This window comes from Myxine glutinosa, chromosome 3 (assembly GCF_964187855.1).
Source record: "Myxine glutinosa chromosome 3, kmMyxGlut1.1, whole genome shotgun sequence".
NCBI classification, from domain to species: Eukaryota; Metazoa; Chordata; class Myxini; order Myxiniformes; family Myxinidae; genus Myxine; species Myxine glutinosa.
Genome location: NC_136263.1, coordinates 44,990,235 through 45,012,527, shown reverse-complemented (window position 1 = coordinate 45,012,527; position 22,293 = coordinate 44,990,235). Strand labels below are relative to the sequence as shown.

Sequence of the window (22,293 nt, the reverse complement as noted above, 5' to 3'; positions counted from 1 at the left end):
AACACTATAACACTATAACACACTAACACTATAACACTAACACATACACACATGTATGTATGTGTGTATGTATGTATGTATGTATGTATGTATATATCTACTGTATGTCTGTATGTGTGTATGTATGTATGTATCTATGTATGTATGTATATATCTATGTATGTATGTATATATCTATGTATGTATATATCTATGTATGTATTTATATATCTATCTCTGTATGTATATATCTATGTCTGTATGTATGTATGTATGTAAATCTGAACATCATCGAAAAAATAGGGCTGGCCCGGCCTCCGCCAAATTTTGCAAGCATGTTCGTTGTAAGCAGGGTCATGTCATAAGCACAAAGAAAAATCTCCCCTTCTCCCTGTGACGGGTGAGAGGGGAAATAACTTGTCAATGCTCCCGAATGGAGCGGGTTTTTCTCGTATTGTAAAATTACAGAATCTTTATTGAATAAATGTAATTTTAAGTTCACTATCATATTAACCGTGAAGCTCCATCATGCACTGAATCTGTAACCCAATCTTGAGCCTGGTGTTGTCTTAGTGGTTCGGGTGCTGGCTTATGATCCGAGGATCCTGAGTTCGAATCCTGGTCGATTGTTGAATTAATGCCAGGGGGGTTGATTTAGTCATCCCTCTGTGGTCGGCAAATCGAGTACCAGCTCGCTGGTAATTGGGGCACTGCATCAGCGGCACAAACGTGCTTCCAGAGAAATGATGCAACCAGCAGCCACAGACTGCATGCGAACAACAACAACGAAGGTGGTGAAAGCGGATCAAGTGTTTAAGATCAAGTGAATGATCAAGATCAAGTGAATCAACTGGGAATATTCAGTAATAACATGCAGGTATTAAAGCAAGTGTTGCTTAACATCGTTGTAAGAATAACTTTAATGTGAAGGATCTTTGGTTTTTGATTTGATAAGTTTTGAAGTGAACAACACATTCAATGTTTTATTTGTTATATTAATGTAGACAATCAGAAATTAGAAGCACAGCACTATATTCCCTTTATAAAATGATAAAACAAAGACGATCATAATTATTTAGGTTCTGTGATTACAGTTATGTAGTGATTATGAGTACATTATTTAGGTTATGTGATTACAGTTATGTAGTGATTATGAGTACATTATTTAGGTTCTGTGATTACAGTTATATAGTGATTATGAGTACATTATTTAGGTTCTGTGATTACAGTTATGTAGTGATTATGAGTACATTATTTAGGTTCTGTGATTACAGTTATATAGTGATTATGAGTACATTATTTAGGTTCTGTGATTACAGTTATATAGTGATTATGAGTACATTATTTAGGTTCTGTGATTACAGTTATATAGTGATTATGAGTACATTATTTAGGTTCTGTGATTACAGTTATATAGTGATTATGAGTACATTATTTAGGTTCTGTGATTACAGTTATATAGTGATTATGAGTACATTATTTAGGTTCTGTGATTACAGTTATGTAGTGATTATGAGTACATTATTTAGGTTCTGTGATTACAGTTATATAGTGATTATGAGTACATTATTTAGGTTCTGTGATTACAGTTATGTAGTGATTATGAGTACATTATTTAGGTTCTGTGATTACAGTTATATAGTGATTATGAGTACATTATTTAGGTTCTGTGATTACAGTTATATAGTGATTATGAGTACATTATTTAGGTTCTGTGATTACAGTTATATAGTGATTATGAGTACATTATTTAGGTTCTGTGATTACAGTTATATAGTGATTATGAGTACATTATTTAGGTTCTGTGATTACAGTTATATAGTGATTATGAGTACATTATTTAGGTTCTGTGATTACAGTTATATAGTGATTATGAGTACATTATTTAGGTTCTGTGATTACAGTTATATAGTGATTATGAGTACATTATTTAGGTTCTGTGATTACAGTTATATAGTGATTATGAGTACATTATTTAGGTTCTGTGATTACAGTTATACAGTGATTATGAGTACAACGTGCTGGATGTGTTATTTCAGGCTTTCGCTCCCCATTTTTCTCATGCTTTCCAGATGCCATAAACTTGTTACTCCGCACACTGAAGAAAAACAACGTGTATGGGCGATACAAGTCCTTGGGAGTCATGTTATTCCTGAACGAGCAGCTGATGGAGACATTGTTTTTGCTGTCAAACTGTGGAAGTGAGAGGAAGAAGGTCTGTTTGTGTGTGGGGTTGGGAGAGGGGGTGAGGGAGGGGTCGTAGTAAATGAGTGAAAGGGAAGAAGTGAATTATAAGAGTACTCCACTTTGAGAGTACTGTATTTAAAGCAGAAACTTTAATGATGACCATTTTTACTTGGAGATGCAATGTTTGTGGGAGGAAGATGTTTATAATGTTCAGGAAAAATGAAAAGAACAGGGAGCAAGGAGCCAATTAAGATTTATGAGGGAGAGGAAGAGAGGCAACAGCAGGTTAACATGGTATGTGAGTGATAAAGCGGAAGCAGTTTGTCGACATAGTACCTGTAATGAAGGTGTAGAAGAGGTTGGCAAGCCAGAAGCTGCTGTTTATTGCAGTACCAATTGAGCAGATTGGAAGGGGAGATGGTTGGCCACATTTGTGAGCAGCCATATCCCAGCACAAGCCATCGTCTCTGATTTGTCACTGTTTGCAGCTTTATCAATTCGAGGTCCAACATTTGTTTTTTATGAATGACTTCCTTGTTGTTGAAAAGAAATTATCAGTGGTTCGCTCCATTTCTCATTCAATGTGCCGTCATGAAAGAGTGAATGGCAAAATATTTTTGGTGGGAGGACATGTTGTCACTCTCTGCTGCGACCTGATGGAGTTAAAGGATAATTGATATTCAAGGCTTGTGTTTGTCCACCATCTGCAGGTTATTATATGGATAATCGATAATTAATTGGGATTTCAGTTTTACCTACATGAACAGTCTCATCTGCCACTGTTTATAGTAATTTATCGATTTATCTGTAGCAGGAACATTTGAGCTTCCATGTGACCAATGGCATTACAGTGGATTTAATGTGCGTATCACCCTCCTTTATGGGGAAAGGGGGATTGTGAATATCCACATCAGGTACAGCTGCTTTGTTTTGAAAGTTAGTTTGGCACATATTCATGTCTTATGGGTGGTGTATTGTTTTTTTGTTTTTTTTGTTTTTTTTTCTGTATACAAGATCGAGGCTCGTGAAAGAGCGAACATTAATCACTTCACAATATGGGTACAATCACAGGTTAATGCTGGTACATCTACTGCTTGGCTCAAAACTTACTGGTTATAACATATGATTCTGTAATGTTTGCACATAGCAGGTTAGCTACAGGTAATTCCACACCAACTTTCATGTCCAATGGGTGGTGTATGGGTACAATCGGAGGTTAATGCTGGTACATCTACTGCTTGACCCAAAACTTACTGGTTATAATGTATGATTCTGTAATGTTTGCACATAGCAGGTGAACAAAAAAAAAGAACCACCTTTAGAGGCCATTTTTCCCTGCAGAGCAGGGGTTGGCCTTTTTCGGACACCGTGGTCCCCTTTTTGAAGCAATGTTTTACGGCCGGATGCCCTTCCTGCCACCAACCCTGTTAGTCGACTCTTGCGACACACAGGGAATTACCAGTGAACTGGTGCTCAATTTGCCAACCTCGGAAGGATGACAGGCTGAGTCAACCCCCTTGGTGTAAATTCAGCGATCGACCGGGATTCGAACCCAGGATCCTAGGATCCCGAGCCGGCACCCTAACCACTAAGCCAACACCAGGCAAACATAGCAGGTGAGCTACAGGTAATTCCACACCAACTCAACCAGAGCTGTTGCCTAATCCACTCAGATTTTGCTAGAATGATCACCTGGGGTGTTTTGGATCTGCTGACTTTAAAAAAAAATGCTATTCATTCTTCCCTCAACCTCCCCCACTTCCCCCCCCCCCACCCCCCACCCTTTGACCTTTGACCTGGGAAAAGTCAAACTAAATGAAAAATTTGCCTTGACCAGAAAAATCACCCTGGGCTCAACTTACATGCTACAATCATGCTTGACATCTTGTTCGACTCAAGATGAATAGAACTTTCTAGTAAACAAATATTAGGAGCATCTAACTCACTTTTGGAAAGTTGCCAGACAAGGAGTAAGTGGCGAGCTTTATTTGAATTTCAGCCCAAACATTTACCATGTAGGATTGTAGGGGATGTGGGTCTTAAAATGTTTGTATTGCCGAAAGAGACCTTGGGATCAGCCTTCCAAATTTTGTGAAACACTTTTGATTTCAAGTCTCACCACTGGTCATCAACCCCCATCTGGAGCCTGGTGTTGGCTTAACATTTAAAATAGCTGGCTTTAAACTTTGGGTCCTGAGTTAGAGCCCATGTCGTGGTGTTGAAATAACACCAGCGAGGTTGATTCAGTCTGTCATCCTTTCGAGGTTGGCAAAATGAGGACCAGCTTACTGGTAATAGGAGGAACTGCATCAGCAGCACAGCCATGCCCTCAGAAAATGATGCAGCCAAGCAGCCACGGGCTGCATACAAAACCATCATCAATCCCCCTCTGAAATTTAACCGTTTTAAAAATATTTTTACCAAGTTTAGGCCAAAATAACTCATGTAGAGTGCTCCAAAAATCACCCCAAACATATGTTTTTTTGGTTTTGTTTGTTTTTGTTTGTTTTTGTGTACAGGATCGAGGCTCGTGAAAGAGCTAACATTTATCTCTGTTACGGGGTCCTCCCCTATCCCCTGGTCTCGGTAAACCTCCAAACCCTGAGAAGGTCCCCGGCAGAAAGATATGTTATCCTTGGTTGAAATCAATCAAATCAAAATAATGAAACCACACCAAGGGTTATGAACAAACAGTAATATATTATAAATCACACCGGAATCACGACACAAATAATAATAGCAATTCGCCCTACAATCACTATTTTAAGATGGTACCACCTTATCTAGTCCTTTAACCCAAACTCACAGCACTCCCCCAATGTCTCTGTACCCCTCCAAGGCGAAGTCGATTCACTCCAGCGATCGTTGGATCAATGTCCGATCACAATCAATTGAGGCGTGGACGATCGAAGCAACCCATAGGTCACGTGGTCCAACACCCAGCACAATAGCGGTGGAATGGGAAACCTCCCAAAGACGCGCTCCGACGTACACGTTTGCAGTTCAATCAGCGAGTCTCCTTATAATCCTCAAAAGCCACTTTCTTGCACAGCCGTCCGCGGCAACCCACCGGGGAATAATGCCCGGCCGACGCAACAAAAACCTTTTCACTGAAGGTAGCGCATGTGGCGAAATGGCGGACGGCTTTCACTCGAGCCGGGCTTCCAGGCAAGGACACTCCGGACCCTCAATGCAGATACCCGACTACACAGGCTCCACAGCACTCCGGTGATGTCACCTATCGCACGAACGTCCTTTCAAGGACTCAAAGTTCACTCGCACTGCCCGCTCGACCACTCGGTACGGAGCTTCAACCAAGATCGTCTTTTTCTTCTTTTGGCACGCCTCTTCTTCCTCGCTCCCTTTCTCTTCCGGCTCACGATCCGGATTTCCGGCCACATTTTACCAAGAGCGCTTTTAAACCTTTTAACCACAATAACCCTTACTGAGAACCAACAATAATAATAATACCAACAATAATTAGGGCCGAATCCAGAACACTTCCCCCCCTCAAGAAAGAAAGTTTGAACACAGCGAAAACTTTCTTTGTAGGCAAATTCTTGAAACCAACACAAGTAGTCAATGTTTCCCCAAAAATAAAGCAACAAAACTTCGAAAAACTTAGAGATTTCCAAAGTTAATTCACTCTGGACAAAGCATCAGCAACGACATTGTCCCTGCCCTTTACATGTTCAATTTCCAAGTTACCCCTGCAAAGCCAAACTCCATCTCATCAACCTCTGATTTTTACTTTTAGTTTATTTTGAATGAAGGTTCAGGGGTTGATCAAAAATCCAAAGTCAAGCAAATCTATAGCACTTTTTCTGGGAGGCCGAGCTGAGGGCCAGGTTCCATGTTGGTTGGGTGGTGAGGCCTGGACATATTCACTACATGGACGCCTTTAGGAACATGGAGTTCACGGTTAGTCCATGTAGGAAGGTTCACTACATGGACGCCTTTAGGAACGTGGCGTTCACGGTTAATCCGTGTAGGAATCTTGGCTCGGCTGCTCCGCAGTATTCAGTGCTTCAACTCTTTGTAACTGTCCTAACAATCACGGTTGGACCACTTGTCACAGTAGTCACCTGAATGGCGGTCTCCTTCTCGGTCACTGCTCTGATAATCCTTCCTTCGGGAGCTGTCATAACTCGGGAAGCCTCCATAATAATATCGATTGCGGCCACCACCACTACTACTCCGTGGTCCTCCTCTGTAGCCCCCTCGACCCCTAGGAAATGCCTTCCCTACTGTGATGGTCCGGCCCTCCAACTCCTTGCTATTCAGATCCTTTTCTGCCTCTCTGATGTCCTTTGAGTTTTTAAACGTGACAAAGCCAAACCCTCTTGACTTTCGTGTCTCCCTGTCTTTTATCAGCAGCACTTCCAAAAGCGGTCCATATTTGCTGAAGGCAGACTCCAGAACATCTTCCTTTGTTTTTAAGTTCAGTCCACCTACAAATAACTTGCTAAATTTGTCGCCATCCCTAACTGGTGTGGTGTTATTTTCCCTACTGGGCTTTTTAACAACCATCGGGTTACCATAAACTTGATCCCGGCCAAATCATTCCCGATAACAACAAATACTCCCTCTACAGGAAGCATGGTCTTGTAAACCGACGATGACCGGTCCTGGCACCAAATCGGACTCCAAATGGATGACATGAAGTGGAGCACTAACACAGCCACCAATCCCATGTAAACGAACACTATCCCCAGTTGCCGTCTCCTCGGACCATGGCAAGATGCCTTCAAGCATTAAAGATTGATGTGCACCTGTGTCCCTCAATATCCTAACCGGTCTCCGGTTAGTCCAGGCTCCATCCAGTGACACAAACCCCTCTGAAATAAATTGTTGGTAACCCTTTTGAGGACGATTTCTCACAATGGCCATCGCATTTGGAGTCGTACTAGTCGAACTCTGCTCCTGATTTTCCTTTCCCAGAGCATAAAAGCTGGATATCAAGTTTCCAGGTTTATGGAAAAAAGTGCAAGTAGGCCCGGAGGAGAACCTCGTGGTCTGCCAAGGCATGGGGGCGGCGGTCTGCCTCGAGCCCCCCGGACGATAGGTCTGTTTTGGAACCGCAGTCTTCTGATTTCTAGAAGTCGTGGTGTCAGAGTGGTCCTCATTTTCATCTCGAGGCCGCCCCCATGGATTTTCATTCTCCGCCCCTGATGTACAACATGCATTTTAAAAGGCCATTTTCCCTGCTAGAGCGGGGGTTAGCCTTGCGGTCCCCATGACAATCTTCTCCATTTTGCCCTATTTTCTGCATCTCTCCTTGTTGACCCCCTTGCCCGCATTTCTTCTTCCACCATCTTTAGCCAAGTCTTTCTCGGTCTTCCCCGTCTTCTACTTCCTTCTACATTCATTTCCATCACTCTTCTCAACCAGTCACTTTCATCCTTCCTCAACCCATGACCAAACCATCTCAACCTGTTCCTCTTCACAGCATCAATCACAGGCTCTATTCCCATCATCTTTCGCAATTCATCATTTGTCTTCCTCTCTCTCAACGATACTCCGCACATCCGTCGAACCATTCGCATTTCCACCCTTTCCAACCTTCGTTGCTGCTCTACGTTCATTACCCATGTCTCGCTCCCATAAATCATAACACTTCTCACACATGCAGCATACACCTTTCCCTTCAGCTTCAACGACACTCCCCCCCTCATCAGCATGCCACTCAGTTCCCGAAACTTCTTCCATGCACATCTCACACGAGCAACCGTTGCCGAGTCTGGTCCACCTTCTCCATTCAGCATGTCTCCGAGGTAGCAAAATGTTTTCACACCTTCCAGCTTCACGCCGTCTCCAAGATCCAACTCAACATTTCCTCCATCTGCAGCTCCCTCTGTGCACACCTTACATTTGAATGTAGCTGCCACACTGGTTAATGACCCTCTCAGACCACTACATTTTTGATGAACCCACTCAGCGCACATTGTACACTGAATGGAGTTCACTCCGACACCCTTTCTACACACAGCACAGGGCCACTTCCCAGTTCTTTCCACCTCACCACATGCTTTACCACTTGCCATCACCTTCGTCTTTCCGATATTCACCTTCAGACCTTTTGTCTCCATACATTCCTTCCACGTGTTCATCTTTTCCTTCAGTCCATCCATACTTTCCGCAATCAACACCAGATCATCTGCATACAACAACTCCCAAGGTAAACCCTCCTTTACGTTCTGAGCCAGCACCTCCATCATAGCTACAAATAGTAGTGGACTTAGTACCGACCCCTGATGCACTCCCACCTTCACCTCAAACTCACCACTGTTCCCGTCCTTCGTCCTTACAGCTGTGCGCGCTCTTTTGTACATTGCCATCACTACTCTGATCAACCATTCCTCCACTCCTAACTTCCTCAATGCCCATGTCAATACTTTGCGTGGAACCCGATCGAATGCTTTCTCCAGATCAACAAACCCAAGAAACAACTTCTTCCTCTTCTCCATGTACTTCTCCTGCAACTGCCTCACAATGAAAAGCGCGTCTGTCGTTCCTCTTCCTGGCATGAATCCAAACTGCATTTCGTCGATCTTCACTTTCTTCCTTATCCTCCTCTCCAACACCCTTTCCAATACCTTCATTCCATGCTCCAACAACTTTATCGCTCGGTACGAGCCACACTCCAGAGGGTCACCTTTCCCCTTGTATAGAGGGACGAGGGTTCTCAGTTCCCAATCCACTGGAATGCGGCCTTCTTTCACCACCAGATTACAGATCTCTGTCATTCTCTTCACACCCCAACTTCCTGCTGCCTTCAACATATCTCCCACAACTCCCGTCGGCCCTCCCGCTTTTCTACTCTTCATTGCTTTTATCGCTTCCTCAACTTCCTTCTCAGTTATCTTCTCTGCCGGTCCTAAAACTGGGTTACTCTCTATGTTGCCATCCCATTTATTCTCTGTATTCAACAGCATTTCCATATATCTTTTCCATCTTCCTTTAAATCCATCTGGGTCGACAACGATTTGTCCCACTTCATCCTTCAAGCAACTCACCCCCATCACATCACACCTCTCTTTCGCTATCTGCTTTGCAATCCTGAATACTGCTTTCTGACCCTCTTCCAAATCCAAGCGTTCTCCGAACATTTTCCGACATGCCTCCTGCGCCTTTGCTACCTCTTTCTTTGCAGCCTTCCTGGCTGCCTTATAACTTTCATGCTCTGCTGTTTCTGCTCCCGTACCCTTCGCCTTCTGCCACTCCTTGAACTTCTTCCTCTTCTCGTTAATCCTCTTTCCAACTTCATCATCCCACCACCATGTTTCCGAGTGCCTCGGTGGTCCTTTTATCCATCCACATACCTCACCAACGGCTCCCAACAGACTAGCTTTCATTGACATCCAACCACTTTCAAGCTCAACCACATCATCCTCGACCCTACTCAGCCTCTCTTTTAATGCCTCCCTTACTGTCACCTCTTTCAACCTCCACACCTTCATTCTCGGTTGGTACTTTACCCACCGAGCTCTCCTCGCACCTTTCACCCTTATGTCGCAGACAACCAAGTGGTGCTGTGAAACAGCCTCCTCCCCCGGGATCACCTTTGTGTCCCGGAGGTGCCCCCTATCTCGCCTACGCACCATCAGGTAGTCAACGGTTGTCGTCGACCCACCTGACGTGTATGTAACAAGCTTATTATCCTCTTTCTGGAACTGAGTATTACAAATCAACAAATCAGCTCCATCAGCAAACTCCAAAATCCTTTCACCTTCTCCATTTCTCACACCATATCCGTAACCCCCATGAACTCCGTCAAAACCATCCATACTCCTTCCCACATGTCCATTTAGGTCTCCTCCTACCACAACAACTTCCTCATCCTTCACGTTTTCCATCAGCTTCTCTATCGCACACCAGAACTTGTCCTTCTCTTCATCGCTTCGACCAACCTGCGGAGCATATCCCGAGATGACGTTCACCAAGAGCTTTCCAATCATCATTTTCACCATCATCAACCTATCACTCACTCTAGTCACACTCACCACACTGTCTACAAACTCCTCAGAAAACAGGACACCAACACCATTCACGCCCTCCGGGCACCCTTGCCACACAAACCTGTATTTCTGTCCCTGCCTACCCTTCACCATTCTCTCACCACTTCCCTTCCATCTCGTCTCTTGCACACAACATATGTCCACTCTTCTTCTGACCAATACTTCCACCACTTCTCCTGATCTCCCTGTCATTGTCCCTACATTCCATGTCCCAAACCTCAGAAACCGATCTCCACTTCGGGCTGTACCCTGCCCACATGTAGTTGTAATTGTCATGGTTCTCTTTTTTGAGGCAATGTTTTATGGCCGGATGCCCTTCCTGACGCCAAACCTCTTAGTCGCCTCTTACGACACGCAGGGATATGGCGTACCTATTCTTATCCAGGGTACACACTGGGAAACGTTTAAAACATGGAAATTCTGGGGTGTGGGGGGGGGGGGGGGGCGGCGTCAGCATCACGGCTGCAGTTTAAACATATTTAAATAAATATTTAAACAAAGCCATGCAAAACAATCTGGGAAAAGTCTCTAAGTGAGAACGTGGATTTGAGAAAGCAGGAGCAGAGGTGGAAGAACAAACGAGATATAGGGGGCGGGGCACAAGTCGAGACGAGGAGGCCGCACGAGACACCAGGCCGCACGAGACGTGAACAAAGAAACGACTAATTACACACAAATTTTCAACAACTACAAAACCAAAACCAAATAGAAACACACAATAACACATACACAACAAAATACGCAGCGGAAATTTGACAAAGAAACGAACGGGAAAACACTCAAACTTTGATGCCGTGGAGAGATCGAAGCAAGCCCCGTCGCTCGAGCGGACCGGAAGCGGAATCTTTTTTGAGGCAATCTGATGTACCATAGCTCCCCTGGCTAGGTCTGGGCGAGAAGTTCGGTTTGTGGAACCCCATCCTGTGTGTTAAGGCATAGTCATCTGCCATGGTTGCTGCCTCATACAGCTTTGGTACTTTCTTTCCCTCCAGATGAACTTTAATGTCCTCGTGGACACACTGTTGGAATTCCTCCACCAGGATCAATTGTCACAATAGTTCGAAGTCTTTCCCAACTCCTTTTGAATCACACCACCTATCAAACATGGTTTCTTTCAATCTGGCAAACTCCACATGGGTCTCACTCTCCCTCCTCCTGACATTCCGGAATTTTTGTCGGTAAGCTTCCGGGACCAATTCATAGGCTTTGAGAATGTGTTTCTTCAATACCTCATAATCTGCACATTGGTCTATCGGCAAAGCCGAATAAATATCTTGAGCTTTACCCACCAGAACACTTTGCACTAGTATGGGCCAGTACTCCTCAGGCCAGTTTAACAGTCGAGCCACTTTCTCAAAGTGTGGGAAAAACTTGGCTACCTCCTTTTCATTGAAGGGTGGAACCAGCCTCACATGTCTGCCAACATCCCAGGTGTTTTGACTAGGTGTCAAACCAGTCGGCATGGATGGTACCTCTCCCCATTCTCTCATTACATCCAGCTCCTTGAGTCGAATTTCCTGTTGAAGCGCCATTTCACGATCCCTAAACTCCCTTTCGGCTTTTCTCTCCTCTGTTTTTTTCTCCTCTAACCTTTCCTGGAGTTCTCTTTCAACTCTCCTTTCCTCTGCTTGTTTCTCTTCTCTTCTCTCTTCTGCTTTCCTTTCCTCTGCTTTTAATCTTTCCTGGAGTTCTCGTTCCACTCTCCTTTCTTCTGCTTGTTTCTCTTCCCTTCTCTCTTCTGCTTTCCTTTCCTCTGCTTTTAATCTTTCCTGGAGTTCTCGTTCCACTCTCCTTTCCTCTGCTTGTTTCTCTTCTCTTCTCTCTTCTGCTTTCCTTTCCTCTGCTCTTTCATCGGCTCTTCTCTCCTCGAGTTCTCGTTCTCATTCTGCTCTTTCCTTTTCCGCTTTCCATTCCAACTCTTTTAACCTTTCCTGGCTCTGCAGTTTGCATCTCCATTTTCCGGAGCTCCACATTTTCTTGTTCCTCAGGTAACCAATCCAAGGCTACCTCTTCCCATGTTCCTTGTCCCACCAGAGATTCTATCACCAATCTCTGCATCTCTGCTTTCTTCATATTCGCTCGGACCTCCAAGCTAAAATGTCTGCCCAATACCAAAAGTTCCGATTTTTTTTAATGCTTGGAACTGTGCCTCACTACGGGACGCTGCAAACTCTCCTGCGTCAAATACCATGGTGACTATCCGTTAACACCTGTTAACCTTCACACAAATTTTCTTTACAATTATTGTGAAAAATTTGGGAATGTTGGAAAAATTCCAAATTTGGGAATTCTGGGAATGTTAGGGAATTCTGGGAATGTTAGGGAATTCTTTCCCGGACGAAATTTAGGGAATTTAATCCACAGTACGAGATTTAGGGAATTTAATCAGCAAAGCCGAGCCCCCAATTTCTCCACAGTACGAGCCCCCAATTTCAATCTGGGTCAATCCCGAACGAATGTTATTAGGGAATTTTTATCCCGGACGAAGACCCAATTTCGAGCCCACGAGTCAATTGGACGAGCCCCCAATTTCTGTTACGTGTTCCTCCCCGACCTCCTGGTCTCGGTATACCTCCGAACCCCGAGAGGAGCCACGGCAGAAAAATATGTTATTCTGTGTCAGTAATCAATAGTGAAACCACACCAATGATTATAAACGAATAAATGTTGTAATAAAAATTCACACACAAGAATAACGGTACAACCAATAGCAATCAAAGTGCACTCATTCTATCTTAAGATGGTACCATCAGCTAAAGTAAGATAACTCACTGCGCTCCCAGTGAATGAAAAAGAACACTCCTCAATGTCTCTATCACTCAAAGATAATCCCCTCCTGCGAGTAGTGATGAGGCGATGAGGCAAAGAGGCGATGAGGCGAGTAATGAGGCGTATGCAAAGCGTGGACAGTCATGTGGTCCAAACCCACAGCAAACTGGCGGCGAAAAGTGAAATCCCAAAGGCGCGAACCAGACATGCACGTTCACAGTTCAATGAGCGAACCGCAGCGTAATCTTCAAACGCCGCTTTTGCGCACACACATCCCCGGCAGACGACCGGATGGTGAGAAAAGCTGACGCGTAGCAAAACCTTTTTCGGTGAACGAAGCGCGAGGTTCGAAATGGCCGATGGCTCTTACTTGAGTCAAAGTGACCCGGCGAGGATTCTCCGGAACCTCAACGCCTATACCTGACTAGGCAGGTTTCTCAGTCCTCCAACGATAACACCTATCGCAGGAAATTCCTTTCAAGGAGACTCAAAGGTTACTGGCGACTTTCGTTCGATCACGCTCGCTACGGAGCTTCAAGACACGCGTCATGTCCCACTTTTCTCGTCACGCCTTCCTCTTCTTCACCACCATCGTCTTCTGGTTAGGTTTCCTGTATCATTTAAAGTTAACCTTTTTAACTTTTGAAAAATGTTCATGAATACTAAACCTTTTGAAGATAATAATAGTACATAATATCAGAAATATGTCTAGTGGGTGAAAACCACAACGGAAGTGACAAATCCGTAACAATACATACTCACGTTTGGGAGAGTTGATAAGTATCTGTAATACATACTCACGTTTGGGAGAGTTGATAAGTATCTGTAAAGAGGTACACCGTGACCGGGGTCTGGGGAGGAGCACGTAACAGAAATTGGGGGCCTCGGCCGGGATAGAATTCCCTAACATTCCCAAAATTCCCAAATTTGGAATTTTCTAACATTCCCAAATTTTTCATAAAAATTTTTTTGTGTGAAGGTTAACAGGTGCTAACTGATAGTCACCATGGTGGTTGACGCAGAAAAGTTTACGGCGTCCCCTAATGAGGCACAGTTCCAAGCGTTAAATAGATCGGAACTCATGATATTGGCCAAATATTGTAACTTGGAGGTCCGAGTTAGGATGAAGAAAGCAGAGATTCAGACCTTGGTGGTAGAATTTCTAGTGGGACAAGGAACATGGGAAGAGGTAGCCTTGGATTGGTTACCAGAGGAAAAAGGAAATGTGGAGCTCTGGAAAATGGATATGCCACTGCAGAACCAGGAAAGTTTAAAAGAGTTGGAATGGAAAGCGGAAAAGAAAAGAGCAGAACGGGAACGAGAACTCGAGCAGAGAAGAGCCGAGGAAAGGAGAGCTGAAGAAGAAAGAAGAGCAGAGGAAAGAGCAGAGGAAAGGAGAGCTGAAAAGGAACTCGAGGAGAGAAGAGCAGAGGAAAGGAGAGCTGAAGAAGAAAGAAGAGCAGAGGAAAGGAGAGCCGAAAGGGAGTTAAAGGAACGGGACATGGAGTATCAGAAGGAACTTAAACCGAAGGAGCTGGAATTACTGGGAGAGAAGGGCAGAGGAAAGGAGAGCTGAAGAAGAAAGAAGAGCAGAGGAAAGGAGAGCCGAAAGGGAGTTAAAGGAACGGGACATGGAGTATCAGAAGGAACTTAAACCGAAGGAGCTGGAATTACTGGGAGAACGGAGAGAAGTAGTATCCATGCCGGCTAGTTCGACAACTAGTCAGAACTCTTGGGATGTTGGTAGGCATGTGAGGCTGGATCCACCCTTCAATGAAAAGGAGGTAGCCAAGTTCTTTTTACATTTTGAGAAGGTGGCTCAAATGCTAAAATGGCCTGTGGGGTCCTGGACTATGTTAGTGCAAAGTGTTCTGGTGGGTAAAGCTCAAGATATCTATTCGGCTTTACCGATTGACCAATGTGCAGATTATGAGATAGTGAAGAAAGCCATTCTCAAAGCCTATGAATTGGTCCCTGAAGCTTACCGACAAAAAATCAGGAATGCCAGGAAGAGGGAGAGTGAGACCCATGTGGAGTTTGCCAGAATGAAGGAAACTATGTTTGATAGGTGGTGTGACTAGAAGGAGATTGGGAAAGACTTCAACCTGTTACGACAATTGATCTTGGTGGAGGAATTCACACAGTGTGTCCACGTGGACATTAAAGTACATCTGGATGAAAAAAAGTACCGGAGTTGTATGAGGCAGCAACAGTGGCAGATGACTATGCCTTGACACACAGGAAGGGGTTACACAAACCTAACTTCCCGCCTAGAGTTAGCCAGGGGAGTTACGGCAAATCAGGTTCGGAGAACAAATTTTCATGGAGGTGGCCAAGAGATGACTATGGGGACAAATCTGATACCGCGACTTTTAGGGATCAGAAGACTGCAGTTCCAAGACATACCTATCTTCCGGGGGACCCGAGGCACACCACGAGTTTTTCTTCCGGGCCTACTTGCGCTTTTTGCAAGAAACCTGGACATTTGATGTCCCAATGTTACGCCCTGAAAAGGAAAAATCAGGAGCAGAGTCAAACTAATGCAACTCCGAATGCTTTGGCCAATGTGAGAAATCGTCCTTGGAGGACAGTGCCTTGTGAAGGTTCCCGTGCCAAAGTTACGGCATCACAGAACGACCTTGTCCAAAAGGGTTACAAACCTTTTATTTCCGAGGGGTTTGTGTCACTGGATGGGGACTTAACGAACAAGAGACCTGTTAGGGTATTGAGGGACACAGGAGCACATCAATCTTTGATGCTTGAGGGCATTTTGCCATTGTCAGAGAAGACGGCAACTGGTGTTAGTGTTCTTTTACACGGGGTTGGTGGCTATGTTAAAGCTCCTCTTCATGTCATCCATTTAAAGTCTGATTTGGTGTCAGGACCGGTCACTGTGGGGTTACAAGCCACCCTTCCTGTCGAGGGAATCTCTTTTATTATCGGGAATGATTTGGCCGGTGGTCGAGTTTCTGGTAATCCGATGTTGGTTGAAAAGCCCAGTATGGAAAATAACACAGCACAGTTAGAGCAGGAGATTCTGGGTATCCTTCCATCCTGTGCAGTGAATCGTGCTGTGGGTAGGAAGCGCTCTGAAGAGAAGTAGAAGGAAGGTGATGTGGATTTGGGTTCCTTAGAGGTATTGGAGGAAAAGTCTGGAAGAGATAATAGGAAAGGGAGGGACGTCAAGGAACCGAAGGAAAAGGTGGCATCTGGACCAAAGGAGGAAATGGAGTGTCCGTCTGAGACTTCTGGGAACGAGGTTGAACAAACTGTGCTTGTCCGAAAGAGACTTGTTGAAGAACAACACAGAGATTCGGAGCTCCGGAGATTGATTGATAAAGCCGTTACAGAGGAAGAGGCTATGAAGATACCTGTTGGTTACTTCATGAAAGGGGAAATACTCAGGAGAAAATGGAGACCACCGGAGGTGCCAGCAAATGATGAGTGGAAAGTTCATTAACAAATTGTGGTGCCACCGCCGTATCGGAAGGAGATATTGAGTTTGGCACGTGAGACACCTTTGGCTGGGCACCTTGGAGTGAACAAGACATGTGACTGAATTTTGGTACATTTTTTCTGGTCAGGATTGCGACGTGATGTGGCGTAGTTCTGTAAATCTTGCCATTCTTGCCAGCTGGTGAGAAAACCCAATCAGAAAGTCCCATCCGCACCTTTAAAACCAATTCCAGCTTTTGAAGAGCCATTCAGCCGAGTCATTATTGGCTGTGTAGGTCCTTTACCTAAAACTAAGGCTGGACATCAGTACTTGCTGACCATCATGTGTGCTTCCACGAGGTTCCCAGGGGCAGTGCCTCTTAGAAAAATTACTGCGGCAGTTATTGCGAAGGCCTTGATTAAATTTTTCATTTGGTTGGCCTACCTAAGGTCATCCAGTCTGATCAGGGTTCCAATTTCATGTCATCACTTTTTCAGCAAGTGGTACACCTGTTGGGAGTGGAGCAAGTAAGATCAAGTACTTACCATCCCGAGAGCCAAGGGGCCTTGGAAAGGTTTCACCAGACATTGAAGAAGATGATCAGAACGTATTGTTTTGAATGTGACAAGGATTGGGATGAAGGAATACCCTTATTGTTGTTTGCTACGAGGGAATCTGTTCAGGAGTCATTGGGATTCAGTCCTTTTGAACTTGTGTTTGGACACGCAGTTCGAGGACCATTGAAATCGGTGAAAGAACAGTGGCTACAGGAGGAGTCACAGTCAACAGTGGTAGAGTATGTGTCAACGGTTAGGCACAGATTGGCAAAGGCTTGTGAAGTTGCGAGAAGAAACTTGAAAGTGACACAGGATAAAATGAAAGTGAGACATGACAAGAAATCTCAGATACGAAATTTCAGTCCTGAGGACCGTGTGTTAGTGTTGCTTCCTGTTTAGGTCAGCCACTACAGGCTCGGTATTTTGGTCCCTATGCAATCGAAAGGAGGGTTAATGAAACAGATTATGTGGTGACAACTCCCGACCAACAGAAAAAGCGGCAGCGGTGTCATGTCAACCGACTGAAGAAATATTATGAGAGGATGCCTGTGGAAAAAATGGTTCCTGTCTCACCTGTCGTGCCTGTAGTCGGGGTGCAAGATAATCCAGAGGTTGAGGCCGGTGTGAAGTTTGATAACATTGATGACCAGGCTTGTCCCAGATTGACGAACACGGAAGTGTTGAGTCATTTAGATGAGAAATTAGGTCATTTGACGAGGGAACAACAAGGACAACTATCCATCCTAATTTTTGAGTTTGCACATTTATTTGTTCACAGATGTACCTGGACGTACTGACCTGGTATATCATGATATTGAGGTGGGGGAAGCCACTCCTGTGAAGCAACACCCCTATCGGATGAACCCTGTGAAGATGGAGTATCTTCGGAAGGAGGTTCAGTATATGTTGGAGAATAACATCATCGAACCAAGCGGCAGTGAATGGAGCTCACCATGTGTGTTGGTTCCAAAACCCGATGGCAGTTTTCCCTGTTGTACGGATTTAAAACGGGTTAATGCAGTGACCAAGACTGACTCATATCCCATCCCGAGGATTGATGACTGTATTGATAGAATAAGCCCAGCTAAATTTGAAACTAAATTTGACTTGCTGAAAGGGTATTGGCAGATGCCTCTTACTGATAGAGCCAATGAAATCTCGGCTTTAGTCACATAAAATGGGTTGTATCAGTACAAGGTTCTTCCTGAGGGGGTGGAGGCTTATCTGGATGATGTCATCATCCACACCATGACCATGGAAGATCATCTTAAACAAATTCATGCATTTTTCAAGAAATTGACCGAGGCAGGGTTGACCATCAACTTATCTAAGAGTGAGTTTGTAAAAGCACAGGTGGTGTTCCTAGGCCATGTAGTAGGTCAGGGTCAAGTGCAACCGGTGACAGCCAAGATAGAAGCCATTGATCGCTTCCAAGTTCAAAAAGGGAAGAAGGAGCTTATGAGATTCTTGGGTATGGCTGGTTGGTACCGGCAGTTCTGCAGGAATTTTTCTGATGTGGTAGCCCCTTTAACGAATTTGCTGAGGAAAGAGACCAAGTTTGTTTGGGATGACAAATGTCAAGCTGCCTTTGCCCACGTCAAAGCGATATTAATGAGCTCTCCTGTCCTAGCAGCCCGGTATTTTCAAGAACCATTCAAGTTGGCCATTGATGAAAGTGATGTGGGGGGTGGGGCAGTTCTATTTCAGGAAGATGGTGATGGCGTGGATCACCCGGTGTGCTACTATTCCAAAAAGTTTAACAAACATCAGGCAAATTATGCCACTGTGGAAAAAGAGACCCTTGCTCTCCTGCTAGCGCTTCAGCATTATGAGGTGTATCTGGGAACTACTACCTTTCCTATAAAAGTCTTCACTGATCACAACCCCTTAACCTTCATTCAAAAAATGAAAAATAAAAATCAGATGTTGATGAGATGGAGTTTGGCTTTGCAGGAGTTCAACTTGGAAATTGAGCATGAAAAGGGCAGGGACAATGTCGTTGCTGATGCTTTATCTCGAGTGACCTAACTTTGAAAATTCCTGCAGGTTGTTTGGAAGTTTTGTTGCTTTATTCTGGGAAATATTAATTGTTGTTGCTCACGTGAATTGATCATTTGGGTGTGAGTTTTACTTTTGTTTGTTAAAAGGGTTTTTGCATGAAAAGAAAGTTTTCACTATGTTGAAACTTTCTTTCTTGAGGATGTGAAGTGTTACGGATTCGTCACTTCCGTTGTTGTGGTTTTCATCCACTGTAAACATTTTTGGTTCCAGGTACTATTATTGTTATCGTTTAAGTGAAATGGAGATAACTGTTTTCAAAAGGTGAAAAAGTTAGTGTTTTGAAAGAAACCGGAAACCGGATCGGGATCCGGACAAAGAAGAAGCGGAAAAAGAGGCGGAGCAAGTGAGGTCGAGAAAAAGCCGAGCTGCTTTGAGGTCTTGAGCAAACGCTGGCGAACGGGGGTCACGAGCGAACTTTGGGTTTCCTGGGAAAGGGATTCCTGTGACAGAGAGGTTATCGCTGGGACAGAGTGGTTATCGCTGTGACAGATAAACCTGTGTGACAGGTTTTGCGGTTGATTCCCGAAGAGAATCGTTGTTGAGGTGCAGGTATGCATTCAGTACAGGCCCGTCGGCCATTTTGCCTTGCGCCCGATTTCGCATCGCACCTGTCTTTTCACCACGCTCCCATCGCATCCAGCCGTTCGCCTGGTTTGCGTGTGACACGTGGATTTTGAGTGGGAATTTGTGGTTCGCCGTTTGGGAGCCGTTGAACATTCATACCCGAAGGTGTGATTTCCCAGTCGCCTCTTGAGGGCACCTTTGCCCATCTTTGGCAGTGTGAATATCAGGCGAATGGGATTCTGGTCTCGATTCGACATCGTTCTTACGATTACCGGAGCGTGGATCGACTTTGGCTTGATGCCGGGACAGAGACGTGGGGAATGTTATTTTCGCTCACTTGGAGCACAGTGAGTTATATTGTACGAAACTGATGGTACCATCATAGGAATGATATATTGGTTGTACGATTGATTAATATTGTTCTTGTGCTGTTATTCTTCTGTGACCTCAATACAATACTTGTTTGTTGGTAACAATTGGTGTGCTTTCACCATTGATCTTTGACACACAGAATAACACATCCTTCTGCCGTGACTCCTTTCGGGGCTCGGAGGTACACCGTGACCGGGGTTTGGAGAGGAGCACGTAACAGTATCTGTAATACATACTCACGTTTGGGAGAGTTGATAAGTATCTGTAATACATACTCACGTTTGGGAGAGTTGACAAGTATCTGGAATACATACTCACGTTTGGGAGAGTTGATAAGTATCTGCAATACATACTCACGTGTGGGAGAGTTGATAAGTATCTGCAATACATACTCACGTTTGGGAGAGTTGATAAGTATCTGTAATACATACTCACGTTTGGGAGAGTTGATAAGTATCTGTTATACATACTCACGTTTGGGAGAGTTGATAAGTATCTGTAATACATACTCACGTTTGGGAGAGTTGATAAATATCTGTTATACATGTTCACGTTTGGGAGAGTTGATAAGTATCTGGAATACATACTCACGTTTGGGAGAGTTGATAAGTATCTGTAGTACATATTCACGTTTCGGAGAGTTGATAAGTATCTGGAATACATACTCACGTTTGGGAGAGTTGATAATTATCTGGAATACATATTCACGTTTCTGAGAGTTGATAAATATCTGTAATACATACTCACGATTGGGAGAGTTGATAAGTATCTGTAATACATACTCACGATTGGGAGAGTTGATAAGTATCTGGAATACATATTCACGTTTCTGAGAGTTGATAAATATCTGTAATACATACAAACGTTTGGGAGAGTTGATAAGTATCTGTAATACATACTCAAGTTCTCTCCATTTCCTCCCCCCAAGATTGTAGAAGCCGGTTCGGTACCGATCCTGATCCAGGCTGTAAAAGATGGACGTTATGCAGAGAAACATCACGCAGTGAACACTCTACACCGCCTCGTCCAGGATCCCGAGATCCGTCCCCAGCTTAGAGAGAGTAAGTGGTGAAGAGCAGGAACAGAACCCGAGCAGTCATCCTGAGTTTCCTACATCAGATTCCCAACACCTCCTCCATCACATTCTCTTGGCTACAAATCAGAGTTTCTATCTTTTAGATATATTGTTGTTTTCTATTCTTGTGAATTAATCTTTGTCCCTTTATTTCAGATTAATTTCCCTGCTGAACCTTTCTGCTCCTTCTCTTCCTCTTTCTTTCTTTTCCACATTTTTTATCATGACGGGAAGTCACGTGTGCTAAAATGTGTTTCTTCCTCCTACCAAACCACTATCATAACCAATTAGTGCAACCCTGGTGATTTATTTTCGTTTCATCAACACAAATCCCATAATCAATTTTTACACTTTAATTCAGATTCTCAAATCACCAACATTTGGGTTCTTTATTTAAATCTCTTATTCTCCATTTTTTACTGCTCGGTCATGCTCTATGATTCCGACATACTTTGGGTTCCAATAAATAAACAAGTTTAAATCCAGGAATGTAGGCCGTGTGATAGAATGAGTGTCGTGATGGTTCAGCAGAGATATCAAATTATCATTTTAAATCAATAATAATACAATTTGAAGCTTCATCAATTTATTCCTCTCTTTGCACTTTTACCCTTTTCCCAGTGGGCCTGAAATATGGAGCTTTTAACTATGAAAAGGAGAGGTCGTCCCAAACCACCCAGTGTGGTTTCAAGGTCAGTCTGGGGTTCACTCAGGATTGAGGATTCACTCACCTGAGAGTGATTCACTCACCTGAGAGTGATTCACTCACCTGAGAGTGATTTGAAAAAGGATTTGTTTGTTATTCGACCTGAGTTATTGTAGATCAACTTCGTTTTGTCCATAATGATGAATCGTGAAATCAAACGGTCAACATTGCTCTGTTGATGCTCAGAGATCTTGGACATCGCTCTGAAACGTTTCAATGAGATCACCTGCCAGGTAACTGCTTCAGGTATAAAGTTAAGGTAAAAAAGGTATTGTAACAATGATGAATCAACATAATTATATAATCTTCTGATGGTTAAAGAACCCAATATGTAATGTAGTTCAGCATTGAAGATCCAGGAAAGCTGTTTCGACAATCATTGCACCACACCTGTAATACCTGTTGAAGTCACTAGTCTGAAATATTATGATGATTCTCTCTTTAAATCGTGTTTCTAATGTCGAAATGTAATGCACACTTTAAGTACCCAGATGGTTGTAAAGCTATTTTCATGAGGAAGACTAGAACATGTGACAGTCGCGTGATGAGTAGCAGCAGCAAGGCCATGT

The 22,293-nt window shown here is 43.9% G+C and overlaps 1 protein-coding gene across 1 annotated transcript in view; it reads left to right on the top strand.

Moving 5' to 3' along the window:
* The window catches only part of LOC137423622 (uncharacterized), a 207,820-nt gene that overhangs the window by 174,607 nt on the left and 10,920 nt on the right, over positions 1 to 22,293 (top strand). Inside the window, exons 7-9 of the mRNA XM_078773960.1 lie at positions 2,052 to 2,194; positions 20,872 to 21,004; positions 21,640 to 21,710. Of these exons, the coding sequence (XP_078630086.1) occupies positions 2,052 to 2,194; positions 20,872 to 21,004; positions 21,640 to 21,710 (347 nt within the window). The remainder of the gene's footprint in view (positions 1 to 2,051; positions 2,195 to 20,871; positions 21,005 to 21,639; positions 21,711 to 22,293) is intronic.